Source organism: Aureobasidium namibiae (genome assembly GCF_000721765.1).
Source record: "Aureobasidium namibiae CBS 147.97 unplaced genomic scaffold scaffold_1, whole genome shotgun sequence".
Taxonomy (NCBI): domain Eukaryota; kingdom Fungi; phylum Ascomycota; class Dothideomycetes; order Dothideales; family Saccotheciaceae; genus Aureobasidium; species Aureobasidium namibiae.
Window position 1 is genome coordinate 1,768,121 of NW_013581208.1, and position 23,458 is coordinate 1,791,578.

Consider the following 23,458-nt stretch of genomic DNA (forward strand, 5'->3'; position numbering starts at 1 on the left):
AAAAGAGGAGGGCAAAGCAGGTGTTGCTAAGTGCAAGAACAGAGTGGGGTGAGGTGGTTGGGTGCGAAGCGCCCCGCGACAAATTTAGTATGGCAAGAACGAACGGAAAAGACATGCATATCTGTCAACTCTCATTCTACCATCATTGATGATGCGTGGGCGACAATAGAAGCTGCTTCTCGAGCTCGCTGAGTCGTTTTTGAGTGTTGGCGAGGTTGTTGTTAGCCTCGGCAAGTTCGAGTCGTAGTTGTTCAATAATCTTGTCCTTTTGGAGTAGGAGATTGGTGCTGGGACTGGTAGTTGCCGGCTTGATCTCAAGAACAGGAGTGACTCGCTTGATCAGAGGCTTCTTGACTCGTGTCTTTGACACTTGTATCGATGTCGTTACAGAAGGGATGCGTGGGCGGAGTGCTCGTTTGGTATTGGCTGCGGTCAGATCTTCGCCGGAGCGCTTGCGTTTCAGAGGTGCTGTCGATGCCATTGTGTGTCGATACGGATGCGATTCTCGTAGAATCTGTGATCTAGAGGAACTATATGTTATATGGTGAAAGAGTATTTATTGATCAACAGGTTAGGCCAATGTCTCCCGGGTGACGCGATTTTAGGCAACGCGAATTTGGCGCGCAACGTCACTGCTCCTGCTTCAGGCCTTTTCTCTTCTCTCAACTGTCAACATCTCCATAGTAACAATGACTGTTTTTTTGATTTGACGCACTAATGTTCTGGTTCGCCGCTGAGCGTAAGATTCAGCTGTTTTTGTGCTGCTAGGACCATATCACCAACTATTCCCCAACATTTCTCTGGTCACTTCTTTTTCTTCATCGGGCTTTTCTTCTTGACCGGACTCCTCCCTATCCAGGCTTTCATGCCAGCGCTCAACTTCTTGAGATTTTCCGGGATCCAGCTCATTGCTATATCCGCTAGCATTTGCTGTTCCGCCGTCTTCGGCTTGGTCGCTATCACTTTGTCTCCAGCAAAATTCAGGACTCTATCTTCGTAAACGATACCTTCCTCCTCCACTTCTGGCATCCATGGCTCAGCCTCTAGTTCCAGCCCGATTGTCGCAACACGCTTTCCATTCGGGGCCATGTTCTCGTCAAACACACGATCGCGTACGCCTACTGCTCTGAAACTCGACATGCCGTATCTCAGATAGCATTGGTCCCAGAACTCATCGCTGAAAAAATCTCGTATGTACTGAATCTTGTCAGCGTTGCGTCGTTTGTATCTTGCTGTGACAGCCGTCCTACCTCCATCTTAATCACATCGAAATTAGCGTAATTGAAGCCATCTTCGTGTGCAGTTCGTCTATGAACGAGGCCGATCGTCTCAAAGAATCCTGGCCATTCCCATGTCGCCATACCGAAAGGTGACGTGACAAGCTTCAGATTTGCGTCAATGGACGTCGGGATCACACCTTTCTGTTGTCGAACACTCGGTTAGCAATATTTCAACTAGTCATGGATCATGAACCATCTCGCCCGTTAGCCAGAGTCTTGCAGCTCTTTTCCTGTCTTGACACAGATCCAGAATCATACGAGATGACCTGAGCAACCGCTCTATTCTGGCTTCCGTTCAAATTGGTGTTCTCGGCTGTACGTACAAGCACCGCCGCTGTCAAAGCAAACCCTTCTTCTGCGAGGCGACAATCATTGCAAAACGGATCGACATCTATATGCAACCTGCTCGTATTGAACCTAGATCACAAGGTCCTATCAGTGAACATTCTTCGGTGGGTCACAGCTATGAAATGCGCTGCTTACCGGAAGACATGGCCTAGTTCGTGGAAGATGGCCGTTGCGAGCCACCATTGGGTACGTAAAAAGGAAGATTCAATTGTTGCTGCAGGATTGTAAAGATTCGCACGCACAGCACTGCCGTCTACGATGGCATATCGGAAGCTGTCATCGATCGTAACTTCGCCTGCGGACCTGTTGTACACATTGATATTAGCCAGAGATCACATTGAACTATAAAGCTGGTCAAGACTTACGTAATGCCACCTCTCAAACCTGGCTTGCCAACTATATTTTCTGTTATTGCAAGAGCACCGTCAGATACTGTATCTCCCCAGCTAAACTGTACGTATTCGGCCAGCTGTACTAGTTCAAGAGCTGTCTCTTGCCTCTGCTGAGTGGTAGATTGACCGGTGTAGTAGACGTAGACGTCCTTCTTTAGCTTCGTGCCTTGTACTTGAGTACATCGCTGACCCAGTGCCCAGAGCAGGTCAAGAGCATTCTCCATCTCGAGAAGCTTGGTGACGACTCTGAAAGTGGGTTTAAGACATTCGTATTCGTAGTCGGATGTCGGATTGAAGTTTCTGCGTCGCAATATAGGATGAATACCATCGTGATTGCCAATGTAACTTGGAGCAAGTCTAGATTTGTTGGCCTTTGCCAAAACATCGGGGTCGATACGGAATCGGTTCGATACAGGCGTAGTGTCCGTATTGATACAACCCAGTTCCAACAATCTTGCAGGCGTGAGATAATGCAGAACGATATGGTCCCCAAACCAAGGTTGCGAGTAATTGTAATCGAGAACGGTGGTCATGTACCCCGGTGGCACCTTGTGTGATACCTTTAGCCCTGGATATGGTTCCTTACCGAGGGCGAGTACGGAAGGAGATACCTCCACCGCCGTGTCCCTTCTGACCCAATCACGCCTGGATGTTGCATGTTCGAGTGCAGGCCTTGCGTCGACCAGACATAGATCTGGGTCTAGGCTGGCGGTCTCGATGAATGTCTCGCTCAAGGTCTTCGGATCGAAAGTCGATATATCAAAAGGAGGCGATTGTGGTATAGTCCATTCAAAGTCCATCGGGTCCGACATTTTGGCTGGTTCGAAGTAGATGGTGTGGATTATGTGCAAGGGAGACAATGAGGCAGGTATTCGATACTAATATAATCAGCTAGAAGGGTAATCAGACAGAAAGACATCGATGAAAATGAATCCGTTTGTTACCCGGCTTCAAAGAGCTCTGTTGACCGGATTCGGCAGTCAGCCACAAAGGAAAGTGTGACCTCAAGCTCGAGTATGGCAGCTTGTTTTCTTTGTTCGCCGAATCTGATTTTTTGCAAAAACACACTCCGATGCTTGACGACCATTGTCACTCGGTTGGAAGATAGAAAGTCAGGTCGTGACAAACAGGAAGCTACCATCGTCATGAGAGGCACAAGCCAGGAATTTTGAACTTGCCCAAAGCCATGCAAAGCCTACCTAGCTATCGAAAGAATGAACGCAGAAGTAGAAGCTCTTGACTTACAATACGCATGCCAATAGCAAGATATTCTCTCTGCAAAGGACTGTACAATGGTTACAGAAGCACATTTGCCGTCTAGGTGACCATTATGCCACCATCATCGTCGTCGTCATCGTCATCGCTCTTATCGACGTCCTCCATTTCCTCATCCGAATCAGACATCTCTTCACCCATGAGAGTCAAGACCTTGTCCTTATAAACTATTCCCTCATGCACTTCTGGAAACTCGGCATCAGCGTCAATCTCAGGATCTTCCTCCCATAAGCTAGTGACGGGGTTTAGCTTCCGTTTGATCATTCCATGCTCTGAAGGGTCGAACTTGAGTCTGTTGACGAGATTCCGTCTCACGCCCACAGCTTTGTAATTGCTGAGAGCTCCATCGCCAAATCGCTCAACACGATTGGTCCAAAAGTCGTCGAGGAAGAATTGGTGTACGTACTGGAGAAGACAAATCAGTACCAGGTTATGCAACCTGCCATCTTCATGACACTTACACTCATAGGAACCGCATACATAGTGTCGAACTTGATATCATGCCTCGCCGCACTGGCTCTCGTGACATGTTCGGGCCCGTCAAGTACTCCTGGCCATCGGTTTGCGCGCATTCCAAAAGGCATTGTTCGCAATATAAAATTGGCCTCCATATCTTCGAGGATCACGTCTTTGTGTATCATTGTTTCGGCTGCAAAGCCCTCTTCTGAGATCCTGTCGTCGTTACGGAAAGGCATCAAATCTTCGTACTCGTCGGTCACATTGAACTGGCAAGTATCAGCGTGAATTCCAAGAGTAAAATGGGTTGATACATCGCGATCTTTCTCCCACGGTATGAGCTCGTTCAAGCGAGTCATTGAGTATACCAGCTCCTTGTGGCATGGTGTGACAGCCCAGATATGAGATCTGAACCTTCTGATTCAGGGGGCGAGACTTACAAACCAAACGTGTGTCAATTCGTGAACTAAAGTATTTGCCAGAAGAAATTGCGTGCGCATATAAGAACCCTCGTTCGATGCCGTGGGATTATAGTAAGAGGCCTGCAAGGTAAGTCAGTAGGTTATCTCGAAAGGCACTCGGGACAACATCTTACATTGAACTCTGTTCCACCACGACAGATGATATAACGAAGGTGAGAATCGATCTGAATTTCGCAAGCATTACTAGTACCGCAGCATAAGCGAATGGTCTCAGAGATAAGTCCTTATCGACCAACTTACCGAGAATTCCCTGGACGAAGCCCCCTTTTGTTGACATCTGGCGTAGTCACTGCAGCCAGATTGTCGTCATGCTCCCAACTAAAAGTCACATAGTTGCATAACCCTAGCATCTCCTGTTGCGTCCGGCCTCTCTGTCCGGGCGTAGTCCTGCCTGTGTAGTACACCCGATGTTCCGCTTTTTGCCTGAGGAGCATAGCATTCTGAGGAAGACGTTGCAAGGGCTGCCCTAATGCGGTCCACAGGTCCAAGAACCCGTCCATGGCCATCATCTCTGTTGCAATTCTCAATACGGGCTTAAGGTGTTCATACTCGGCATCTGAAGTGTCTTTCCAATTGCGCCTTCGAAGGATCGGATGGATTCCGTCGTTGTTACCGATGATGTTCATGACGCTCCTGTCTGTAGTTGCTGTCGCTAAGGCCGTGGTGTCGACCTGGAAACGAGGCGATGATTCGATAAAGGGATCGTCATCCGTTTCCAGGTTGATACAACCCAACTTCTGCAACTCATTCGGTGCTGCAGATGCAAACCCTAGATTAGCATGTTTCTGCTTCACAATATGAAAGGTCAAGTACTAACTTATGTGCATCAAAAGGTGATTTGCTCCCATCCATGCTCTGGCATGACGGTATTTTGGTGTAGTCGTCTGTAGCTCGGGGACAAACCTGTGCTCACGCAGTCCAGGATATGGATTTTTTCCTTGCGCCAAAACGGAGGGGGAAACGTATACTGCTATCATTCTTTTGACGTACTCGAACCGATTCTTTGCATCATACTTAGTAGGATGGCCAGGCTTGTCTAGGAACATAGGAGGATCGCGGCACCACTCCGCGAGGAGCTTCATGGGTATGTCGCGTGGGTTGAAGGTCAGAGGGTCGAAAGGAGGTTGACTGTCCGACATCTTGGTGAGTGGGTTAGAAGCGGATACGCTGGGCTCCTAAGTATGCAGAAACGTGACTCAAAATTGTGTTGCCGTCTATCAAATACAGCACCGCAGGAGGTTTGTCAGCTTACCCGAACTAGATGTGTCTGCTGACAATGTCAATTTCCTACAGGTCTTTCTGATCCGGATTCGAAATCCACCACAAAGAAAGGTATCGTGCCTCTTCCCGCTTTGAAATCTCCGAAGCTAACACAAAGTTCTTTGTTGTCGAATCAACGCCATGTTGATCGTACAACTAGGAAACATGGGCTTGCGAACGAGAATCCGCTGGGAGGCCATGGGCACTCGGAATAAGAATGGAACCGAGTGAGAGACCAGACTATCTCGACCTACCTTACCATCAACAACCGAAAATTCACCAACGTCCAGAGATCCCAGCAAAAGAAAATCGTCGCAAAGGTCATCAGAACCTCCTCGTCGATACTGTGCACAACAGAATCGAAGAAGACAAAAAAAAACATGATGCTCTCCATCAGGGAATCGAACCCTGGTCTCCCGCGCTTGACGAGATTTTACTCTTGACAAGCGGAAATCATGACCACTAGACCAATGAAGATGAGCCAGCTGTGCTGGTATTGGTTGATGGAAGCATTTTTCGCCACCAGGCTATATATCCTTGCGTTGACGCAGTGGGCAGAACGAGGAATGTGCGGGTATCAAGGATGTGATTGTGCAGTTGCGCGTTGTACTATTCGCGCCGTATGGGACTGTTGATTGTTGGAAGTCATATCGAGAGCACAGGCGAGTCATCCAGCCTCAGGTAGTGCTATTGAGCGTCTTGGGACCTGGTCCAACAGCGTCGACGGTCACTGTTTGCAGGTCGTTACTGAGGAACTATGCAGTGATCCATGTTGCGACGAATGCGAAAGGGTGACCAAGCGGCCACGGTACTCTTCTTGCATACTCGCCGTCTAGTCATGATTGTCGTTAGGTGTAGGTCGAATCGATTGCATGCGACGTGATGGCAAGGTTGAGATGGAAGTCAGGCTGCAGGTGCTGTGGAAGGCAACAGGTGGCTGCTACTCGGTAGCCTCGGGCGGGGAGGAGCGAAGCCTGTCTCGAAATCTGGCCAAGTCCGTCTTGGTGATAGTCAGACCCTGCTCTTTCGTAGAATCAATCATATCAACATGCCACCGCAAAGAACCACAGATCTGCCGTGGAAAACGACAGGCAACAGCTTTCATCATCACCTTTCAGACCTGGTTGTGGTCGTCGATGACCAATTACGAAGGTTGGCCTCGAACGAGCAATGAACCAGAGAATCTACCAAGTTATCAAGCGAAACACTTGATATCTTCTGAGCAAACATTGGGGATTCGTAAAACAGATCTCCAAAGCAGCATGCGTTACAAATACCTTACCCAAGTACCCTCCGGGTCTACATATGCGCAGTTCGAGGACCCTACTGACCCTCACAGGTCCGAGGTGACAATTCCTCTGCTATTCAACGTCTTACCTCCAGTGCTCTCGTTGATTTGAGGGTCTTATACGATCTCGCTTCATCCTTCCTCATCGAATCCGCAGATCTTTCCTATCTCGGACTCAACTCTACCAGGCGCTTTGGCTGAGTGGTTATAGCGATAGACTAGAAATCTATTCCATTCGTGGGCGCAGGTTCGAATCCTGCAGGCGTCGATCATTTTTGCTTCGAATGACTATGTCCAACCTCCTTTTTGATTGAATTATGCACAGGACGAAGAACGGATGAGATTGAGCAAGAAATGGGTGGATGGTGACCAAATTGGGTGTAACAAAGCAAAATTTTGGGCTGTGAAGCTTTGGACTTGGCAGGCTTCCGTCTAGAAACTATGGGAATTGTTACAATAGGGTCAAACTTGACAATTCTTGGTTAGACATGGACTTTTTTCTGGTGCAAACGACTCGTATAGTGATCTATTCAACTTCCAGTTACTAAATTACCATTTTTTTATCCTTGTAGTGCCGGACGAGCGTCGTTCTCGCTTCGCTCGAAACGACGCTCGTCCGGGAGTGCGGAGCAAGAGTTCGAATCTCTTAGGCGTCGATAATATTTTGCTTGTCGAGCAGGATGGAACGGGTTTCTTCTGGGCCAATGATATGAGCTGGAAGGTGGACGGTGGAGGGCGAGAGTTCCCGTATGAGCCAATCAATACGCTTTTGCTAAGACCAAACGGGAGGTATGAATGGAGAGCTTGAAGGACATCAAAGACAAAGCCAAAACATATGAACAGTTGTAACCGTTCCCTCACCTCCAGTCGCCGACCCGCCATCGCCGTCGGCCCACTCGTTTGCCTGCAGTCTCCGCAAAAGGCAAAACTGCTGCCAGCACCGAAAGCTTGCAAGTCGAGAAGGGAACCAGAACACGCCAAGCAAAAGCACCTACTTCATATAGCCTCAAACTCCAGGAGTTGCTGGCTTAGACTGTCATAGAAAAGCAAAGCTCAAAGCCGAGAGCACCGAAAGCACCGAAACGCAAAACTGCCCAAACGGCTACTCTCCGGGAAGTTGGGACGACGGACAAATAGGGTTTGCGCAGATGACGAGAACTGAGCCTTGTCGGCTTCTACTGACACATGGTTGCATGGCTACAAGGACGCAGCTACTAAGGTAGGGAAAGTTGATTTTGGTGCCCAGGAAGAGAGTGTAAAGAGATACTTTTGCCATGGAAAGGTGGGAATATCGTTACACGGCTCGCTCGATCTTGCCATGGCAACACATAGCTCGATAACGTGATGCAAGAGTAAAAAGAGACGAGATGGATGATGGCAGAGACGAGAAGTCAAAATCAAGGAACCTGGCTGTCTCATGAACGTAAAGGCAAAGCTACTTTTTACCTTAGGGGATGTGAAGTCAAAAGACAATCATGTATGTGAAGGGAGGTCCAAAGGCAGAAACAGGTTAAAGCATGAATGTAGAGTAGAAGAGGTCACAAGGTCGCTGGTTGGGTCTCAAGCGAAGCGGAGTGGTGTTCTGGCGGGATCTCTGCTTTGGGACTGTAGGCCGCCCGCCCTCTCGGTCCGGTGTGGGTATAGATGAGATAGGAAGGTAGAGCGGAGACTTGTTTCTGACTCCTTCACCACCGACACGCAACACGAGCGTGGCGTCTACCTTTAGCAGAAACAATGATGATGCACATATTGACCAAAAGTATATGGATAGTGTTTTTGAGGTGTTGGTTTGAATTGTCGAAATGGATCCCAACGCCTGAGGAAATCAGCGCGCCGTGGGTATATGTGTACGGGTAAAATAGCTTAAAATAGTGTAAGATGGGAAAAGAGAAAGACCATGAGTGAATGGGAGGTCCTGGGTTATGTGGAGCAAAGGACCGGTCGTTCCTCGTTCTAGCTCCCGGATAGAAGTGTTATTCCAAAAGATTGGTGTGGTTAATTGATTTGCTGCTTCATCGTATGCGACTGCTTGTTTTCCCCTTCCTGAGAGGCCCATGTTTGCAGAAATACAGCTCTATCTTTCATGTTGATTTCTGCCCAGGCAGATCGTAAGGCGTTATGGCGTGTGGGGACGTTTAACAGCAATGCATGCATGTCTACTTAGCGTCGTTCATCTCGACATCCACACGTCCTGCAGTGTGGTGGACCATGCTTCTTTCCCCATCGATCAGAGGTTTGGGTCCCTCGTGTCCCCGGTTTGCTTCCTTTGTGGTGTCGCTTTCAACCATGGCTTCAATCTTTACCGATGGCGCAGCGCGGGTGTCGTCCAGTTTCGGGAAGAATTGTTGCGCCATGCTCTGTACGCCGGTATTCTCGATGCCATGAGGGAAAACCTTACGCATGGTCTCCTGGTGACGATCCAGAATGCTCGTGTCACCATCTGTAGCGTGCTCATCAATGCTTGGACTGGCAGCGCTCATTTCCCCTGCATCGTGGTCGGAGGCCGAATAGGATCTGTGGTTTGTGTCTTCAGAAAGAGCGGGAGTCTCCTTGTTGTTGGCCCGTTCCGCCTCTTTCTTTGCATGTACCTTTTTAAGATTCATGGCACTGCTCACACTACGCATATCGGGCCGTCCGTCCTTGCGTATCAAGACACCGTCTGCATTGCGTACAGGCTTGGTGCGGGTCTTCTTGGTCGGGTGGTTCGAGGAGGCTACGTCGGCAGTTGTGGTGATGGGCATGAAATGCGGGTCGGGGTACATGCCAGCAGTTGTCTCGCTCGGCTGCTCAGCAGATTGTACCGGTCCTCCATGTGATTCTGAAGGGTTGAGTATTTGTACACTGTCAGGACGCGCCTCCCATTCTGGTGTAGCGCGATCACCATCTGCACCTCCACTCTTGCGTCCACCGAGTCTTTTTCCTCCTCTTGCTCTTCTTGGGCTGCCTCGCCCCCTGTCGATGAGTGATCCGGGTCCCTGGCGCCACTGATCCTCAGGTGTAGATTCCAGACCTGATGCGAACTGGACGAAACGCAGAGGGTTGGGTTGTGGAGGCACACTTCCAGCAGATTCGTTGGACGGATTCTGTGTTGATTGTAAAGTAGGCACTGTAGGCAGTGAATCACCAGAGACAGATTGGTAAGGCGATGAGCCCTGTGCGGGGCTTTGCTGGTCGTAGGTTCGAGGCATCAGAGGGGCCAATCGCTGTCTCTTGGGCGATCCGGGTGTCGCTGACTCGAAGGACGGCTCTGAGATCAAGCGCTTCGGTACAGTGCTTGCATTGACTGCCGCCCATCCACTACCAGGTGCTGGTGCCTCAATCTGTGGTGAGGATCCTACCATAGGACCCGAGGGTGGAGGAGCGATCGCGCCAGCAGGACGCCATGAAGAGATGGGCGTATTGGGATCGATCGAGCGAATACCGGGAAGTGTTCGCGACTCTGATTGAACACGGGGTTCAGGCAGTTCAATATTAGATGCGATTGGAGCAGGAAGCCGGTTCTCCATTGGTGTCTGGTAGAGCAATGGTCTTTGGTCCAGTGCAGAAGGCGTGCTTGTGACGAATCCAGCTACCGGAGGTGGTGCATGGCTCACCTGATCGTGGCCCATGTGCTCCGACGAAGGTGCACTGTTGGCTCCGGGAGACCCGTGACGCTCGAGACGTCTCACCTGGCTCCTCAGGATGTCCAACTGCATCCTAAGACCAGCAATCTCGTTCGACTTGGCCGAAATCTTCTGAACTTCTTGAGTCAGGATATCGACCTCACTATTATCGGGATGTTGCTGTTCCGGACGTGCTCGCAATTCATGTCTAATCTCGTCAACAACGGCATAGATGGTTCTCTGTTCGTGACGCAGAGCCTCTATCGTGCTGTCCATGCGTGCCATCTGGTGTCGCTGGTTCTCGATTTCTTGTCTTTGCTCCTCGAGTATCTGGCTGTGGACATGGAGCTGAGACTGCAGCGAAGATTGAAGTTGGGCAACGATTCCATCTTGAGCAGCCGGATGTTGTTGGGATAACGAGGGTAGCTGTAATGAACTTGGATTTCGTGGTTGCAATGGTTCGGTAGGAAGCAAAAGAGAATCGCGTGGGCCCGGAAGCATAGTAGATGGTGCTAACTGCCTTGGCTCACTGTCGACAAGGTTGCCGGCATGCGATGCATCAGGCCTATGCTCGTCTAGCATGGCCTTGTGTGGTTCCACCTCCAAAACAGTACCGGTTATTGATAAAATATGAGCGAGCTCGAGTGATTCGCGTAGTCTGTAGGCATCGACATGTAAGGATCCGCAGTGTAAAGAGGGAAAAACAAAGGAACAAAGATGCGCAAGTGCGACAGGAGGAAAGAGTACTCACTCGGACCCGAGATCTGGATGTCTTAATGCCAAGTAATAATAGTCCTCAGCAAAGAAAGCGCGAGAGGCTCGATCTGAGTATATGGGGGAAAGATAGGTTAATTAGCAGATGCGCGCCGCAGGGCAAGTAGGGGCTCCGTTATTGTTTTAGTTGATTAATATTATGCAAGTCTTTTTTGACTTTGCTAGGCAAATTTGGAATAGATTGCGCTAGGACGCTCGAGGGAAGAAATGAAGACTCAAGTCGATAGGGTGGAAACTGCCGTAGCGGCGCAGCCGAAGCAGTGGTACATATCGAGTAATTAAAACTGGTGAGACTTTCCCATATAGATCTGTGCCGTACGTCGGTCTAGGCTGGCCGATAGCGCAGGCTGGTGATAGCTTTGTGCGAGCCGCGGAGGCCCGACCGTCGAATACAAGAAGAATGCGGCCCCGTCAACAATATTAGGCAGCAGAGCCGTTAGATATGGACGTCAGTCAGCAACTATCCAACTCGCACCTGTAGAGACAAGAACGGAGTGATGCGAGAAGGGGGTCGGTCGGTTGTATTGATTTGGCGGCGAGCACATATACGCGCTGCGCTCCGCTCATGAGTGGATTGCTCGTTGTGCGTCACGGTGGTCTGTCGCGTTCCCTCGCAAGCGCACACACCATAGCCAAACCCTATCGAATGGTTAACGTATGCGACGAAATGTCACCGTCGACCGAGTGCAAATACGGGTGCCGCTTGGGGCCGGCAGTCGTCACTTGACACGACGCGAATACCTAGGCGAGTCTAAGACTCCAAGTGCTTCTTGGAAGCTTCGTAAACGGATATAAGTTTGGCTTTTTTGACGTTAAACCGATGCGAAATGCTGTTCAGTAATCAGCCAGTGGGCACAAGATGACTCGTCAAAAGTTAGCCAACATTCCTCGATATTGGTGGATAAAAGTGCGCCACAGTGAGGGAAGGCATCGGTGCTTGAATAACGGTCCATGACCTTGATTATGATGCGAGTCGCTGCCAAAACACGATTACACAATGATTTTAGTCGGGAGGGCGGTGCTGACGGACTGAGTAAAACGTAGCGGCCGATCCCTGTCATGTCTCAAAATTCGAGTGTCGGAGTCTCAGCCTGGTACAAGGTGATTACGAGTAGGTGCAAGCACTTTTTCGCGGTCGTCAAGTTACATGCCTCGAGGCTTGCCCTACTTTTGCTTGTATGGAAGTACAGGAGTACACAAGTAGTACATGCGTCAAGGATGATAGCATGGCCGCGGAGGAGCGAGCCGAAGGCCCAGCCCTTTTGTTTCCTCTGTTAGAAGCCTATGTGCATATGAACAGTGGTTGGTATGGTCCGTACTCCTCAAGCGGTTAAAGTCAAGCCAGGTTGTAAATCATCACGCGGTATGTAGATTAAATCCGTTCATCTTGCATCCAACTACTGCATCGTGCAGGCGGACAAACGAGATACGACAGACCGTTGTAGTGGAGATAGAATTCGAAGAGGAGATGCAACGCTGCCGCACATGCGTATTGTACATGAACGCACGGGAAGACATGAGACGAAAGATGGCACGGAGTGCAGCTGCTTTGCAAGCCTCGTGGCTCGTCGCCGAATCTGCCCCAAGGAATGCTCCAGCTGCAATGTCAGTGTGGCACAGAAGATGTAATAGATGTTTGTGCTCTCAGTCAGAAAGCTGACTCTGGACGCTTTGCTGATGAGACATGTTAGCAGTATTTGACGTGAGCCAGCGGCACGGTTCAGGAGAAGCAGCCATGACCATCTTGGCCTGCATAGTCAGGCGTGCAAAGAATCGTATTGTAGAGGATGGACCACATAGGGCTGAGATGAGGGACCCAAAGTGACGATGTAAATTCTAGGGCTTTGTTGCTTGTGAAGCCGCCGACTTGGGCCTCAGGTTTCGGTCTCGGAAGTGTCGAGCGGGCATTCCAAAAGCTTGGCATTCCGACGCGCGAAGGCAGTTGCAGGAAAGCACCAACTCGTCACCTCGACAAGAAGCCCTCTCATCACGACGACGACGACGACGACGACCATCAAGCACCAGTAGGGCATCGCTCACTTCACGCAAATCTCGCGACTGTCATCTAGGTACCCACGGTGTACGCCACTCAGTCGCCATTGCTATTCCACTCGTCGCGCCTTCCGACTACATCCCACTCGTCACTTGGTAGCCTGCGCCCAACACCCATGGCGCATCGTCCTGCTCTCTAGGAAAGTGCTCGGCGACTCAACCCGCCATCTGTGGACAAACTCAGCGCGCCCATCATGCCACACGCCATCGATGCATTCGAGCTCCAGGATCAGGCCGACGATGCCGAAATCGCCCGTCTCCTCAATGATGAGAATCCGAGCAACAACAACTTGAACTTCGATCGCGATCTGGAAGTAGGAGAGAAGGCTGATGACGCCATCGACTTTGAGGACATCAGCGACGACGACCTGCCCGAAGACGAGACCAGCGTCAAGCCAAAGACCGAAAGCTTGCCCGCCGATGGTCTTGTCGCCCACCTTGATGCCACAGTCGAACAAGACGACAATCAAGACGACCTTTTCGGCTTCGAAGATGACTTGTTTGGAGACGACAGCGATGATATTCAAGACACCAAGCCCGATCAATCCCAACCGTTCGATCAGACACAGAAGAATGACTTTGCCAACCCGCTTCCGTCTGTCAGCCATGGCAGTCTCACTCTCCCCTCCAAGTCAACTATCGCTCTACCGGGCGCTTACACATCCCTGGCCTTGCCTCAGATGTCTGACGATCTTATCGAAGATGAGCAAATGGTAGATGCGGAGGTGGTCGAGGAACAGGATGACGAGGAAGATGAGGACTGGCTCCGGCAGAAAGCCCTTTTCGCGGCCATGGAGCAAGAGAGAGTTGAGCGAAGCAGAAGAGGAGGATCCTATGAACCGCCAACTGCCCCAGAAAATGAAATGGAAGTCTTCTACTCTATCTGGCCATCATACGATCCAGAGGAGCGTCCTCGGTTCACCGAACTATTCCCTCCTAGGCGAGGCATCTACGGTTGGAAGACCCCTGTCAAGCCACCAAAGCCCGTACAACCAACCAAGCTCAATCTTGACCTTCAACATGATCAAGAGAAGAGCTTCAGGCTCTTGGGTGCTGCTACCATGGGAAAACATGCGAGAGAAGGAGCCGGTGAACAACTGGGCGTTATTCGTCTCGAGGATACTTCTACCAAACAAGAGAATACCGAAGACGTCGTTGATCTGGATGAGATCGATCCCAACGAACGAATTGGCGGTGTCTCATGGCAAGACTTGACAGTGCTCTGCGAGGACTGGGACATGGCAAGCGCCGCATCCTCACCTGGCCACTGTTCTCTTGTGGACAGCGGTGTCGATATGGGACGAGAATCAACTTCACCTCCTGCAGCCAAGCGCAAGATTCCCGGTTTTGATCTCGAGGAGCCGACCGCAAAGAAGCTCAAGGTCGTTGGGTTCGATCTCAAGGCTGCAGTCGCCATATCACACACATATCCTTCCCTTGACGAGCCCGAGCGTGCAACTGCATACATCGCCAAGCGCGTCACCCTCGACATGAACGATCCTGGTCTTTTGCTAGACGAGAATGCCCCTGCGACTCAACCTAAGAGATTGCGTCATGTTCCTGGCGACATGCGCCGGGAAACCAGGACCGCTATGGCTCGTGATATGACCAAAAGGTACAATATATCCAATGACGAAGCATATGAAGCCCTCAAGGAGAATCACCAGCACAAAGTCCGCAGTACGCTCGGAAGTATGGCTGTTGAACACAGTCTGCCCGCAACCAAACTGCAGTTTCCCTTCTACCGCGTCAGTTTGGACGACAAACAGAAGCGCGCATTCCATCGTCCTCTGTTCTCAGGCGAGAGACCCAACAAGATTATTACGTTCAGCAAACCTAAAAAACTCAAAAGGAAGGAGATGCGCGGCAAGGATGTTGCAACTCTCTTCGCAAAATCCGAAGACTTGTCTATGGCCGACAACTCGAGTGCGCTGCTTCTTGAATATTCCGAAGAACACCCTGTCATGCTCTCCAACTTTGGTATGGGTAATCGTCTCATCAACTACTACAGAAGAAAAGATGCCGAAGACTCTTCTAGACCAAAGGAAGAGATTGGCGAAACACAAGTTCTCTTACCACAAGATCGCAGTCCGTTCGCAAACTTTGGTCAGGTCGACCCAGGTGAAATGGTACCTACCATACACAACGGTCTTTACAGGGCACCTGTCTTCCGTCATGAAGGAAAATCGAACGACTTCCTGGTCATCTGCAATGAGACACACAAGAACGGAAAGAAGTATTACATGCGCAATATAGAGAATCTGTATGCTGTCGGTCAGCAATTTCCCTCGGTGGAAGTCCCTGGCGAGCATTCAAGAAAGGTTACGGATGCGGCCAAACGTCGTCTCCGCGCAATATCTTACCGCGTGTTCAAGAAGAGTGTCGACCCTGCTATTAGAGGGCAGCCTCTTACTAATGAAGTCGTCAAGGCTCATCTGCCTGGCAGTGATGTCGGTCAGAATCGTGGTAAAATGCGTGAATTCATGCAATACGACAAGAACAACCAACTCTGGCATCTCAAGGCAGGTGACTCTGTTCCTGACTCAGAAACTCTTCGTGGTTGGATCAAGCCAGAGGATATCTGCGTTCTTGACTCGATGCAAGTCGGCGTTCAGTATCTCAAGGATCTCGGTCTCAAGAAAGAGGACGACGAGAACGAGGAAGATGATACCAAAGAAGGCACCAATGTTGAGCTCAAGCTTGCCCCCTGGAACACAACCAAAAACTTCCTCAATGCTTGCCAAGGCAAAGCAATGCTCCAGTTGCATGGTGAGGGCGACCCGTCTGGTAGAGGTGAAGCATTCAGCTTCATCAAGACTTCCATGAAAGGCGGTTTCAGAGCACAAGGCGAGAGTATTGAAGAACGCCTTGATGCCAAACGACTCAAAGAGAACGGAGGTCACAGCTACAATGTAGCTAAACAACAAAGAGCTTACGATGAATCAATTCGTCGCATATGGAAATCTCAGCACGAGAGTCTCTCGTCGCACATGGAGAACTCGGAGGGCGAAGCTGATGTCGACGATGAGCCTGAGCCCGCACAGAGCTTCAGAGCCGGTACACCTCGATCCTCTATCGGAACATCTGTCTATGGAAACAACAGACGAGATGACGAATCCGCAAGTCAGTTCAGTCGCAATAGTATGAGTCAGAACAACAAGTTCATGACGATCAAGAGAATTGTGCGTGACAAGTACGGCAACGCGGAAGAGCAAATCGAGACCATCACCAACCCAAGAGTCATCGCGGCCTACAAGAAGCGCAAGCTGCTGGCACGAAGTCAAGCAATCGAGTACGTATTTGTCAGATCTGGAAGTGGTGTCGAGGGATCTTGTTTGCCTAAATTCCTCCAAACCACCCTTTGCAGCAAAACTATATATGCCTAAACTCGGTGGACGCATGCTAACATGTATTCGCAGCATCATGAACACCAAAGCGACCGGCGACTCGGACTTCGACGCGCTTCAAAAACAACTGTATTGTATTATGTGCATCCTAATGCAACGTTCGCTGACAAATCACACAGCATGCAGGCGGAGATCGAGCGTCTCGAGCGCAACATGGGCCGCAGACAAGCTCGCGAACGTGCAAAGGGCATTGGCAGCGCCGCATCGCCTTCCGCTGCCGCATCTCCAGGAGGCGACGGTGTTGATGGTGCCGACGCTGCGACTTCAGCACCTACCGGCAAAGGCAAGGGCCGATCGAAGAAGAACACCGAAGGCACAGCTCGAAAGTGTGCCAATTGTGGTCAAGTGGGCCATATCAAGACCAACAAAAAGTCAGCAAGTGATTTCTTTTGCTCCGATTCCTGCAAGAAAGAAGCGGCAAAGACAAAGTCCTCGTCCGAAACGACTGGCCAGGTAACCGGTTCAAGGGGCAGGAAGAGAAAGCACGATAGCAATGACTCTGCTTCCACCCCTCTGACGAACGACTGGCTCTTTGCCGACTCGGCTCAGATCTGAGCCATTCGAATCTCGACTTCAACACGAGAGATTCAACGCCACCATTTTTCCATTCAGCACTTGCTTACAGTTTTCTTTTGCGTTTTCATTCATACCTTGCTCTCATGCTATGAAGCCGGGGCACTCACACTTTGCGAAACAGAATTGCTGACACTCAACACTAAAGGCTTTGCCCGATGCTCAACGGCACGATGAAGCAGGAAGATATGGCTGTGACAGGTTTCGGAGGCGGTCCGGGACCAGGTGCCGCAGGCGCTGGGCCTGGCGGTGAAACCTCGTCCTTTGGTGCCATGCCTGCCTAACGGACGCAAATGCCACGAAGCACATCTATCGGATCAAGTTTAGCACAAAAGGTGACATCAGGAATTGCAGGTAATCAGAGGCAGAGTGCAGCACGTATGCAGAAGACACAATACAAGAAGATGAGAAAGATGATTCTAAAAGTCGTCGTTCATTAGGCTCTTCGCCTCTTTGAAGCTTTGATACAGTATAAGACATTCTTGTCCCACTCAGTCAGAGTGAAATTGAACATGTATAACTGAGTTCTTGGTGGGGGCCAATGACCCTCTGCGAACCAAAATGACGGTAAGATGTACCCCTAGTAGAAAAGAAAAGACCACCCCCAAAGCGCCATGCAATGCCAAACAACAACCAGGATATAAAGAAGACTCCCCTCCCCCTCAATCACAAAGAACAACTTTTCTGTGGATGTCACGTCTTGTTTATGCTGCAATAGCAGTCTTTGACTCGTCCTTTTGCTTCTTGAGAGCAGCTTTCCTGGCAGCCTTTTCAGCATTGTCGGTCTTTGACTTTTTGGCCTTGGTCTCGTCACTGGCGCCCTCGGTCTTTGACTTTTCTGCAGCAGAAGTGTCTGCAGTGTCGAGCAGAGCGCGCTTTCTCTTCTTCTTGTCCTTGACGACCGGGGCGGGCAGGGATTCGAGCACGTCGTTTTCGTCGGTCCAGAGTTCGTCTGCGAGCCAGATGGGCAGAGCGGCGGTGTTGGGGCCCTTGATGTGCAGGGAGCGGATGTTTCTCCAGCCCTGGGGGATGTACTTTTCGGTGAGGACGGAGATGACGGCGGCGAGGTTTGCGGCGACTTGATCGGGGCTCATGCTGCTCTTGCCTACTCTGATGCTGACGTTTGTGCTGGGGGCGAGGTGCACGAGGGCGGCACCGACCGCGCGCTCGATCTCGTGGGCGAGAGCCTCCGGGGTGATTTCGGAGCGCTTGAGCTTGTCGCCGCCTTCGGAGAGTTTGGCGCGCTTGTTGCCGGCTTGGTCGCGGGCGTTCTCGGGCTTGCCTTGGATAGAGACGGGGATGGGGCGCTTGGCTCCGGTGCCGTAGAAGACTTTGCCGAGGAGGGCGGGCAGGCGGGTGATGATGCGGTCGTCGGCGAGGAACATGTCGTACTCGGCAAACAGCTGGCGGCGGGACTCGTAAGTCTTGTATTTGGCCTTGAGCTTCTCGGTGCCGAGGACGCGGAGGATGCGCGAGGAAAGCTGGGCTGGGAAGCGATCGCTGGCGATGATGTCCTTGTACTTGCGCTGGGGGTCGGCGGTGATCAGGCAGATGCGGAGGGAGGGCGAGGCGGCGGACTGCAGGGGGAAGGGCACGATGATCTTGCCGGGCTTCATCTTGCGCTGGTCGAGAATGTGCTTCTTGGTGGTGACGTTGAGCCAGACGGTGGTGGCTGTCTCGTCGCTGTCCTCGTCTTCGTCGGCGTCCTCGAGAAGGTTGGCCTTGCCGCCATTGTCCTTGCGCGCAACAGAGTCGGTGCCAATCTTCTTAAGCAGGGCAGTGGCTGCACGGAGGGCCTGGGAAGGGTCCAGTTGGTAAGGGGTGCCGGAGGCGACCTTTGTCGTCAATGACTTGCTGTCGGCTGCCATGTTTCCTTTGAATTGTATTGTATGAAAACGATTAGACAAATAAATTCTCTCTACCTGGCAAACAAAAAAGATGGAGGAGAAAGACGATTTCTGCCGATGCGCTGCCGCTGCCCGGAGGTTCGTTAGCGCCTTGGCTCTGCGTATATCTTGCTGCAAGCTCTTTCCCTCTGCAGCTTCTGCAACTCTTCACGCATCATGTGAAAGTCTCTACACATTCAAAAGGTATGTCTATTTCTGCTCCATCTCTTTCGCATCCAAACACTCTCTCTGCAATGATTAAACAACATCTTTTCAATCAATCTGTCAATCCCCTGAGACTACGGTCATTGACGACAGAAAAATGCTATGCTCTTTATGAACATGCTTCCTCGAACCCCTCCTCTTCATTCATCTTCGCACTTGTTTCGCAACACATGCTGACCATGTCTGTCAAAGCCTTGACGAAAGTCTCGGTTATAGTCCAGCTTCACTACAAACATGGCCAGTCCATCAGTAGCCGAGCCCTTCCCAATCTTTTTGGTCGGCGGCCGCTACACGCTCTACGACATCAACACCGTCAGCCATGCGCGCCGCGTCCACAACATCAGCGGCGTCTTGATCGGCGGTCTGCCCCAAGCACCTCAACAAAACGTCTTTTGTGGTATTCCTCTAGAGCTCATGCCCGAGGAAGCACGACTGTTGGTGGAAAAGGGCGTCGCGTACATCATCGACGACGCCGCTGCTCACAGACAAGCCTTCATCGCAGGCGGCCTGAGCAAAGAGGAAAAAGAAAAATTCCTGCGTGGTTTGAAAAAGCAAGGCAGTGATGCAACGAGGATGCAGACCAAAAGTGCCGATGACAGAAAGATTGCAGCTCTGAAAAAAGTGGCAGCAAAGAATGCCGCTCTCGCTGCTAAACTTGAAAAAGAGCGCTCCGAGGCTGCTGCCGCCGCCGGCGACAAAGTCGTCGAAGATGATCAAGAGTCACTCTTCGGTAGTCCGGCGCCTAGTGCACCTTCCATCGCTCCTTCAGAAGCATCTGTCGCCTCATCTTCGGCTTCAACCATGAAGATCACACCCACAACCTCTTCGCCTCCTCTCACTTCCTCTGCTCCCTCTTCAACCCTCCCTCTACCCTCCGTTCCCGTCTCATACCCTCTGTTCAAACACCTCCACTCCAAAGGCTACTTCATGGCCCCAGGCATCAGGTTCGGCTGCAGGTACACAGCATACCCTGGCGACCCCCTGCGCTTCCACAGTCACTTTTTGTGCGACGGCATGGATTGGGATCAAGAGTTTGATCTGTTGACGTTGGTGGGAGGTGGTCGTTTGGGCACGGGTGTCAAGAAGGGGTTTTTGATTGGAGGTACCGAGGACAAAGAGCATGTGGATGGTGAGGAAGATGTTAGGGCTTTCTGTGTTGAGTGGGCGGGTATGTGATGGAACTTGTTGCTGTCGCTCTTTGCCCAATACTATAATGTTTACCACTTCATGATTGTCCCTTTCTCTGTGTGACTATCATGCTCGTGCCATCGTCTGCTAAACTCATGTGTGGGTCTGCTTACAAGTAGACCATGTCGATTGTGCAAGGGTTTACAGAAACACAGGCAAGGAATGCTCGTACATCAAAGGTGAGTATGGACCCCTGTAGAATACGTCCATACCGGTAAACTTGGTATTCGATGCAGTATCATAGAAAGCCCCATTCAAACAAATAATCCAAAAAGCCCTGCCTGTCCGATCTCGAGCAGGGATGAGAGAAACAAAAAGTCATTAATCATAATCAATCCGTTCGAGCACCAGTCAAGTCTCAGGGTGCACGCTTTCTCAGCACTCTACCAGCTGGCGGTGGTGTACTGCTGGGAGCAAGCGCAGCGGCAGCGGTTGTCTTCTTCCCTCTCTTGCTTCCCGTGAGCGAGGCCATTGCGCTCTTAAAGGTACCTTTTTTAATCGTGCCTGCGACGGGAGTTGGTGCTGCAGCGGGTACTGGCAATGGCTTCTCCCTGATCGAGTTGTATTTGACGGGCGAGGTAGGCACGGGCAACTTCTTAGGCGATGCTAGAGCCATAGCAGTATGTGGGCGGCTGGGAGGGTTGGGTTTGGCGGGAGACTTGTTGACGATGGTGGTCTTTTCGCTGCTGGTGCTTTCTGCCGAGGCATTGCTGGCGCGGAGAGCACGACGCGTAGAAGTGTTTGATTGTGCGGTAGATGCTACAGAGTCCAGTGCGGTTGTGGTGGGAGCGGTGGCAGGTCTTTTAAGCGTGCCTTTCTTGGTTTGCTGGGCTGGCTGAAGAGCCGCTGCACCGCGAGGTCTGGGAAGTGGTGGTGGTGACTTTGTCGCGGGAGACTTTACGGGAGAGCGTGTGATTGTACGGGTGTTTGGAGACTTGGGAGAGAGAACGGCGGTGTTGAGAGGCTGAGGTCTTTGGTAACGACCCAAATTGGGAGAGGTAGGAATGCCAGTGGGGCCAGGGCTGGGTTTGCTGCGCTTCTTTGGGTTTGCAAGAGCTACCGAAGCGGGTTGAGTGTTTTCCTTGTCGGCCATGGTAGGCTCCTCACTACATGGCAGTCAGCATTTGAGAAAGTAGCAGCAGAATATCGTATAGCGAACCTCTTGCGCTTCAAGACTTTCGTCTTTGCAGGGCTGGGTAGACGCTGCTGAGTCTTCTTCTGAGCTTCGAGGTGTTTTTCCAATAAATCGCCCATGTGGGCTTTACGGAGGTTGCGAGGGATACGGTTGATGCGCATTTCCAGACGAGTGCGCAGGCCCTGGGCTTGGAGGGCATACTGGGCGCGTAATTTGCGGGCTCGGTCGGCGACTGGAGAGGTATTAGGATGGCCATTGTGATATATCAGATGCAGGCGACAAACTCTCGAGCTGTAAATTGTCCATCAGAGCTTGTTTCTGGGCGTCGGTGATGTGGGCAACTCGTTCAGAGGCCATTGTCGCGTCCGGTGTCGCGACCAGACTCGTCATGCTGACTTGGAACGGCAGATATGAAATGCTTGTATAGATGTGCGCGTAGGTCTGGGGCGATGGTCAAATTGATTGCGATGGTGGTGTATGGCAGAGAACAAATGGTCGTGGTCAAGAAAGGCAGTCGCGAACATCAACAAACACCAAAGTCGGCTTCGGATGCTCTTGCTTGGCGTGCGTGCGGCGTCATTGAGAGCAAGCAGCTTCGAGACCATCAAGCACCGTCTACCAGTCCATCACATCCAACCCTGCTCACTCCAGACAACTCCATCTCGACCACATCCGCTTCTCTGTCACATCTAGACTCCTCTGCGAAGAAGCATCTTCCTCACCCCTCCGCATCCACCTTCACAACCGCCATTATGGGCTTGGAGGCAACTATGATTGTGTACGTCTAGCTTGTCATGCACCTCATCACTTCTCTGTCCTGACCGTATCCCCAGTGTCGACAACAGCGAGAGCAGCAGAAACGGCGACTACGTACCTTCGAGATGGGATGCCCAAGCAGACGCCGCCAACCTGATCTTCCAATACAAGACACAAGCCAACCCCGAATCCTCAGTCGGCCTCATGACCATGGGTGCCAGCGGTCCCGAAGTCCTTACTACCCTCACCACAAACCCCGCCAAGATCCTTGATGGTCTGCATCGCACAAAGATCCGTGGTGAGAGCCACCTGCACACCGCCATCATGATCGCCTCTGTACGTCGTATCAATCCCACAGCCCACAACATGCAGCTAATCACTCCCAGCTCGCTCTCAAGCACCGTCAAAACAAGAGTCAACGCCAACGCATCATTGTCCTGACCTGCTCGCCGCTAAACTCCGCCCAAGAATCCCAATCATCTCTCGTCAAGCTGGCCAAGCGCATGAAGAAGAACAACGTCAGCGTCGATATTGTTGCATTTGGTGACCTCAACGACCATGTTGTCTCAAAGCTCCAGGCCTTCAACGACGCCGTCAAGGGTGGCGATGGTTCATACCTCGAGATCGTCCAACCCGGCCCCAACCTTCTCTCCGACACCATTGTCGCATCACCAATTCTGGCAGGCGAGACCGGCGGCATGGGTGGTGGCTCAGCTGGTGCTGAGGGCGGTGCACCGGCATCTGGTGGCGGTGACTTCGAATTTGGTGTCGACCCTTCAATGGACCCGGAACTGGCTCTGGCTCTGCGCATGAGTATGGAGGAAGAGACCGCTCGTCAGGCACGCGCGAACACCACTGCAGAAGGCGCTGATGGCAAAACACAGCTGGAGAGCGTACCAGAGACTTCCGAAAGCCAGCCTCTGCTCGATCAGAGCGGTAACCCTAGTGGCAGCGGAGAGTCAAAAGACGACAAGAAGAAGGACGGCGATGATGACAAGATGGACACTGCATGAACACTGGGTCGATTAGCGCATGGAGATCAAGGAGTTCTAATGTCACACGACCACGGGTAGACAATG

General features: G+C 51.3%; 10 protein-coding genes across 10 annotated transcripts; 3 read left to right on the plus strand and 7 right to left on the minus strand.

The window, feature by feature from the left end:
* Positions 1–142: 142 nt before the first annotated feature.
* M436DRAFT_77861 (uncharacterized protein) lies at positions 143–481 on the minus strand (the record flags this gene model as incomplete). The annotated part of the gene is made up of 1 exon (XM_013576976.1): positions 143–481. The coding sequence occupies one exon, from the start codon at positions 479–481 to the stop codon at positions 143–145; it is 339 nt and encodes a 112-aa protein (XP_013432430.1).
* A 323-nt stretch (positions 482–804) lies between these two features.
* On the minus strand, positions 805–2,832 carry M436DRAFT_59945 (uncharacterized protein; the record flags this gene model as incomplete). Its single annotated transcript, XM_013576668.1, has 5 exons — positions 805–1,197; positions 1,251–1,421; positions 1,604–1,697; positions 1,764–1,931; positions 1,994–2,832. The coding sequence occupies 5 exons, from the start codon at positions 2,830–2,832 to the stop codon at positions 805–807; spliced, it is 1,665 nt and encodes a 554-aa protein (XP_013432122.1).
* A 505-nt stretch (positions 2,833–3,337) lies between these two features.
* Positions 3,338–4,397, minus strand: M436DRAFT_37158 (uncharacterized protein; the record flags this gene model as incomplete). Its single annotated transcript, XM_013576539.1, has 4 exons — positions 3,338–3,700; positions 3,757–4,020; positions 4,192–4,293; positions 4,347–4,397. Coding segments are annotated over 4 exons (780 nt in total), but the record flags the coding sequence as incomplete, so codon positions are not given.
* A 72-nt stretch (positions 4,398–4,469) lies between these two features.
* Positions 4,470–4,880, minus strand: M436DRAFT_36499 (uncharacterized protein; the record flags this gene model as incomplete). The annotated part of the gene is made up of 1 exon (XM_013576411.1): positions 4,470–4,880. A coding segment is annotated over one exon (411 nt), but the record flags the coding sequence as incomplete, so codon positions are not given.
* A 4,057-nt stretch (positions 4,881–8,937) lies between these two features.
* Positions 8,938–10,965, minus strand: M436DRAFT_77864 (uncharacterized protein; the record flags this gene model as incomplete). The annotated part of the gene is made up of 1 exon (XM_013576977.1): positions 8,938–10,965. One exon carries the CDS (start codon positions 10,963–10,965, stop codon positions 8,938–8,940), a length of 2,028 nt encoding a protein of 675 aa, XP_013432431.1.
* A 2,438-nt stretch (positions 10,966–13,403) lies between these two features.
* M436DRAFT_35321 (uncharacterized protein) lies at positions 13,404–17,473 on the plus strand (the record flags this gene model as incomplete). Its single annotated transcript, XM_013576200.1, has 4 exons — positions 13,404–13,821; positions 13,963–16,501; positions 16,736–16,987; positions 17,338–17,473. The coding sequence occupies 4 exons, from the start codon at positions 13,404–13,406 to the stop codon at positions 17,471–17,473; spliced, it is 3,345 nt and encodes a 1,114-aa protein (XP_013431654.1).
* Positions 17,474–18,106: 633 nt separating this feature from the next.
* On the minus strand, positions 18,107–19,036 carry M436DRAFT_20515 (ribosomal protein L1; the record flags this gene model as incomplete). Its single annotated transcript, XM_013576066.1, has 1 exon — positions 18,107–19,036. A coding segment is annotated over one exon (930 nt), but the record flags the coding sequence as incomplete, so codon positions are not given.
* Positions 19,037–19,534: 498 nt separating this feature from the next.
* On the plus strand, positions 19,535–20,476 carry M436DRAFT_35520 (SEN34 subunit of tRNA-splicing endonuclease; the record flags this gene model as incomplete). The annotated part of the gene is made up of 1 exon (XM_013576230.1): positions 19,535–20,476. One exon carries the CDS (start codon positions 19,535–19,537, stop codon positions 20,474–20,476), a length of 942 nt encoding a protein of 313 aa, XP_013431684.1.
* Positions 20,477–20,846: 370 nt separating this feature from the next.
* On the minus strand, positions 20,847–21,980 carry M436DRAFT_59951 (uncharacterized protein; the record flags this gene model as incomplete). The annotated part of the gene is made up of 3 exons (XM_013576669.1): positions 20,847–21,594; positions 21,648–21,855; positions 21,908–21,980. The coding sequence occupies 3 exons, from the start codon at positions 21,978–21,980 to the stop codon at positions 20,847–20,849; spliced, it is 1,029 nt and encodes a 342-aa protein (XP_013432123.1).
* A 395-nt stretch (positions 21,981–22,375) lies between these two features.
* On the plus strand, positions 22,376–23,392 carry M436DRAFT_35786 (uncharacterized protein; the record flags this gene model as incomplete). The annotated part of the gene is made up of 3 exons (XM_013576283.1): positions 22,376–22,401; positions 22,457–22,715; positions 22,766–23,392. The coding sequence occupies 3 exons, from the start codon at positions 22,376–22,378 to the stop codon at positions 23,390–23,392; spliced, it is 912 nt and encodes a 303-aa protein (XP_013431737.1).
* Between the last annotated feature and the right edge of the window lie 66 nt (positions 23,393–23,458).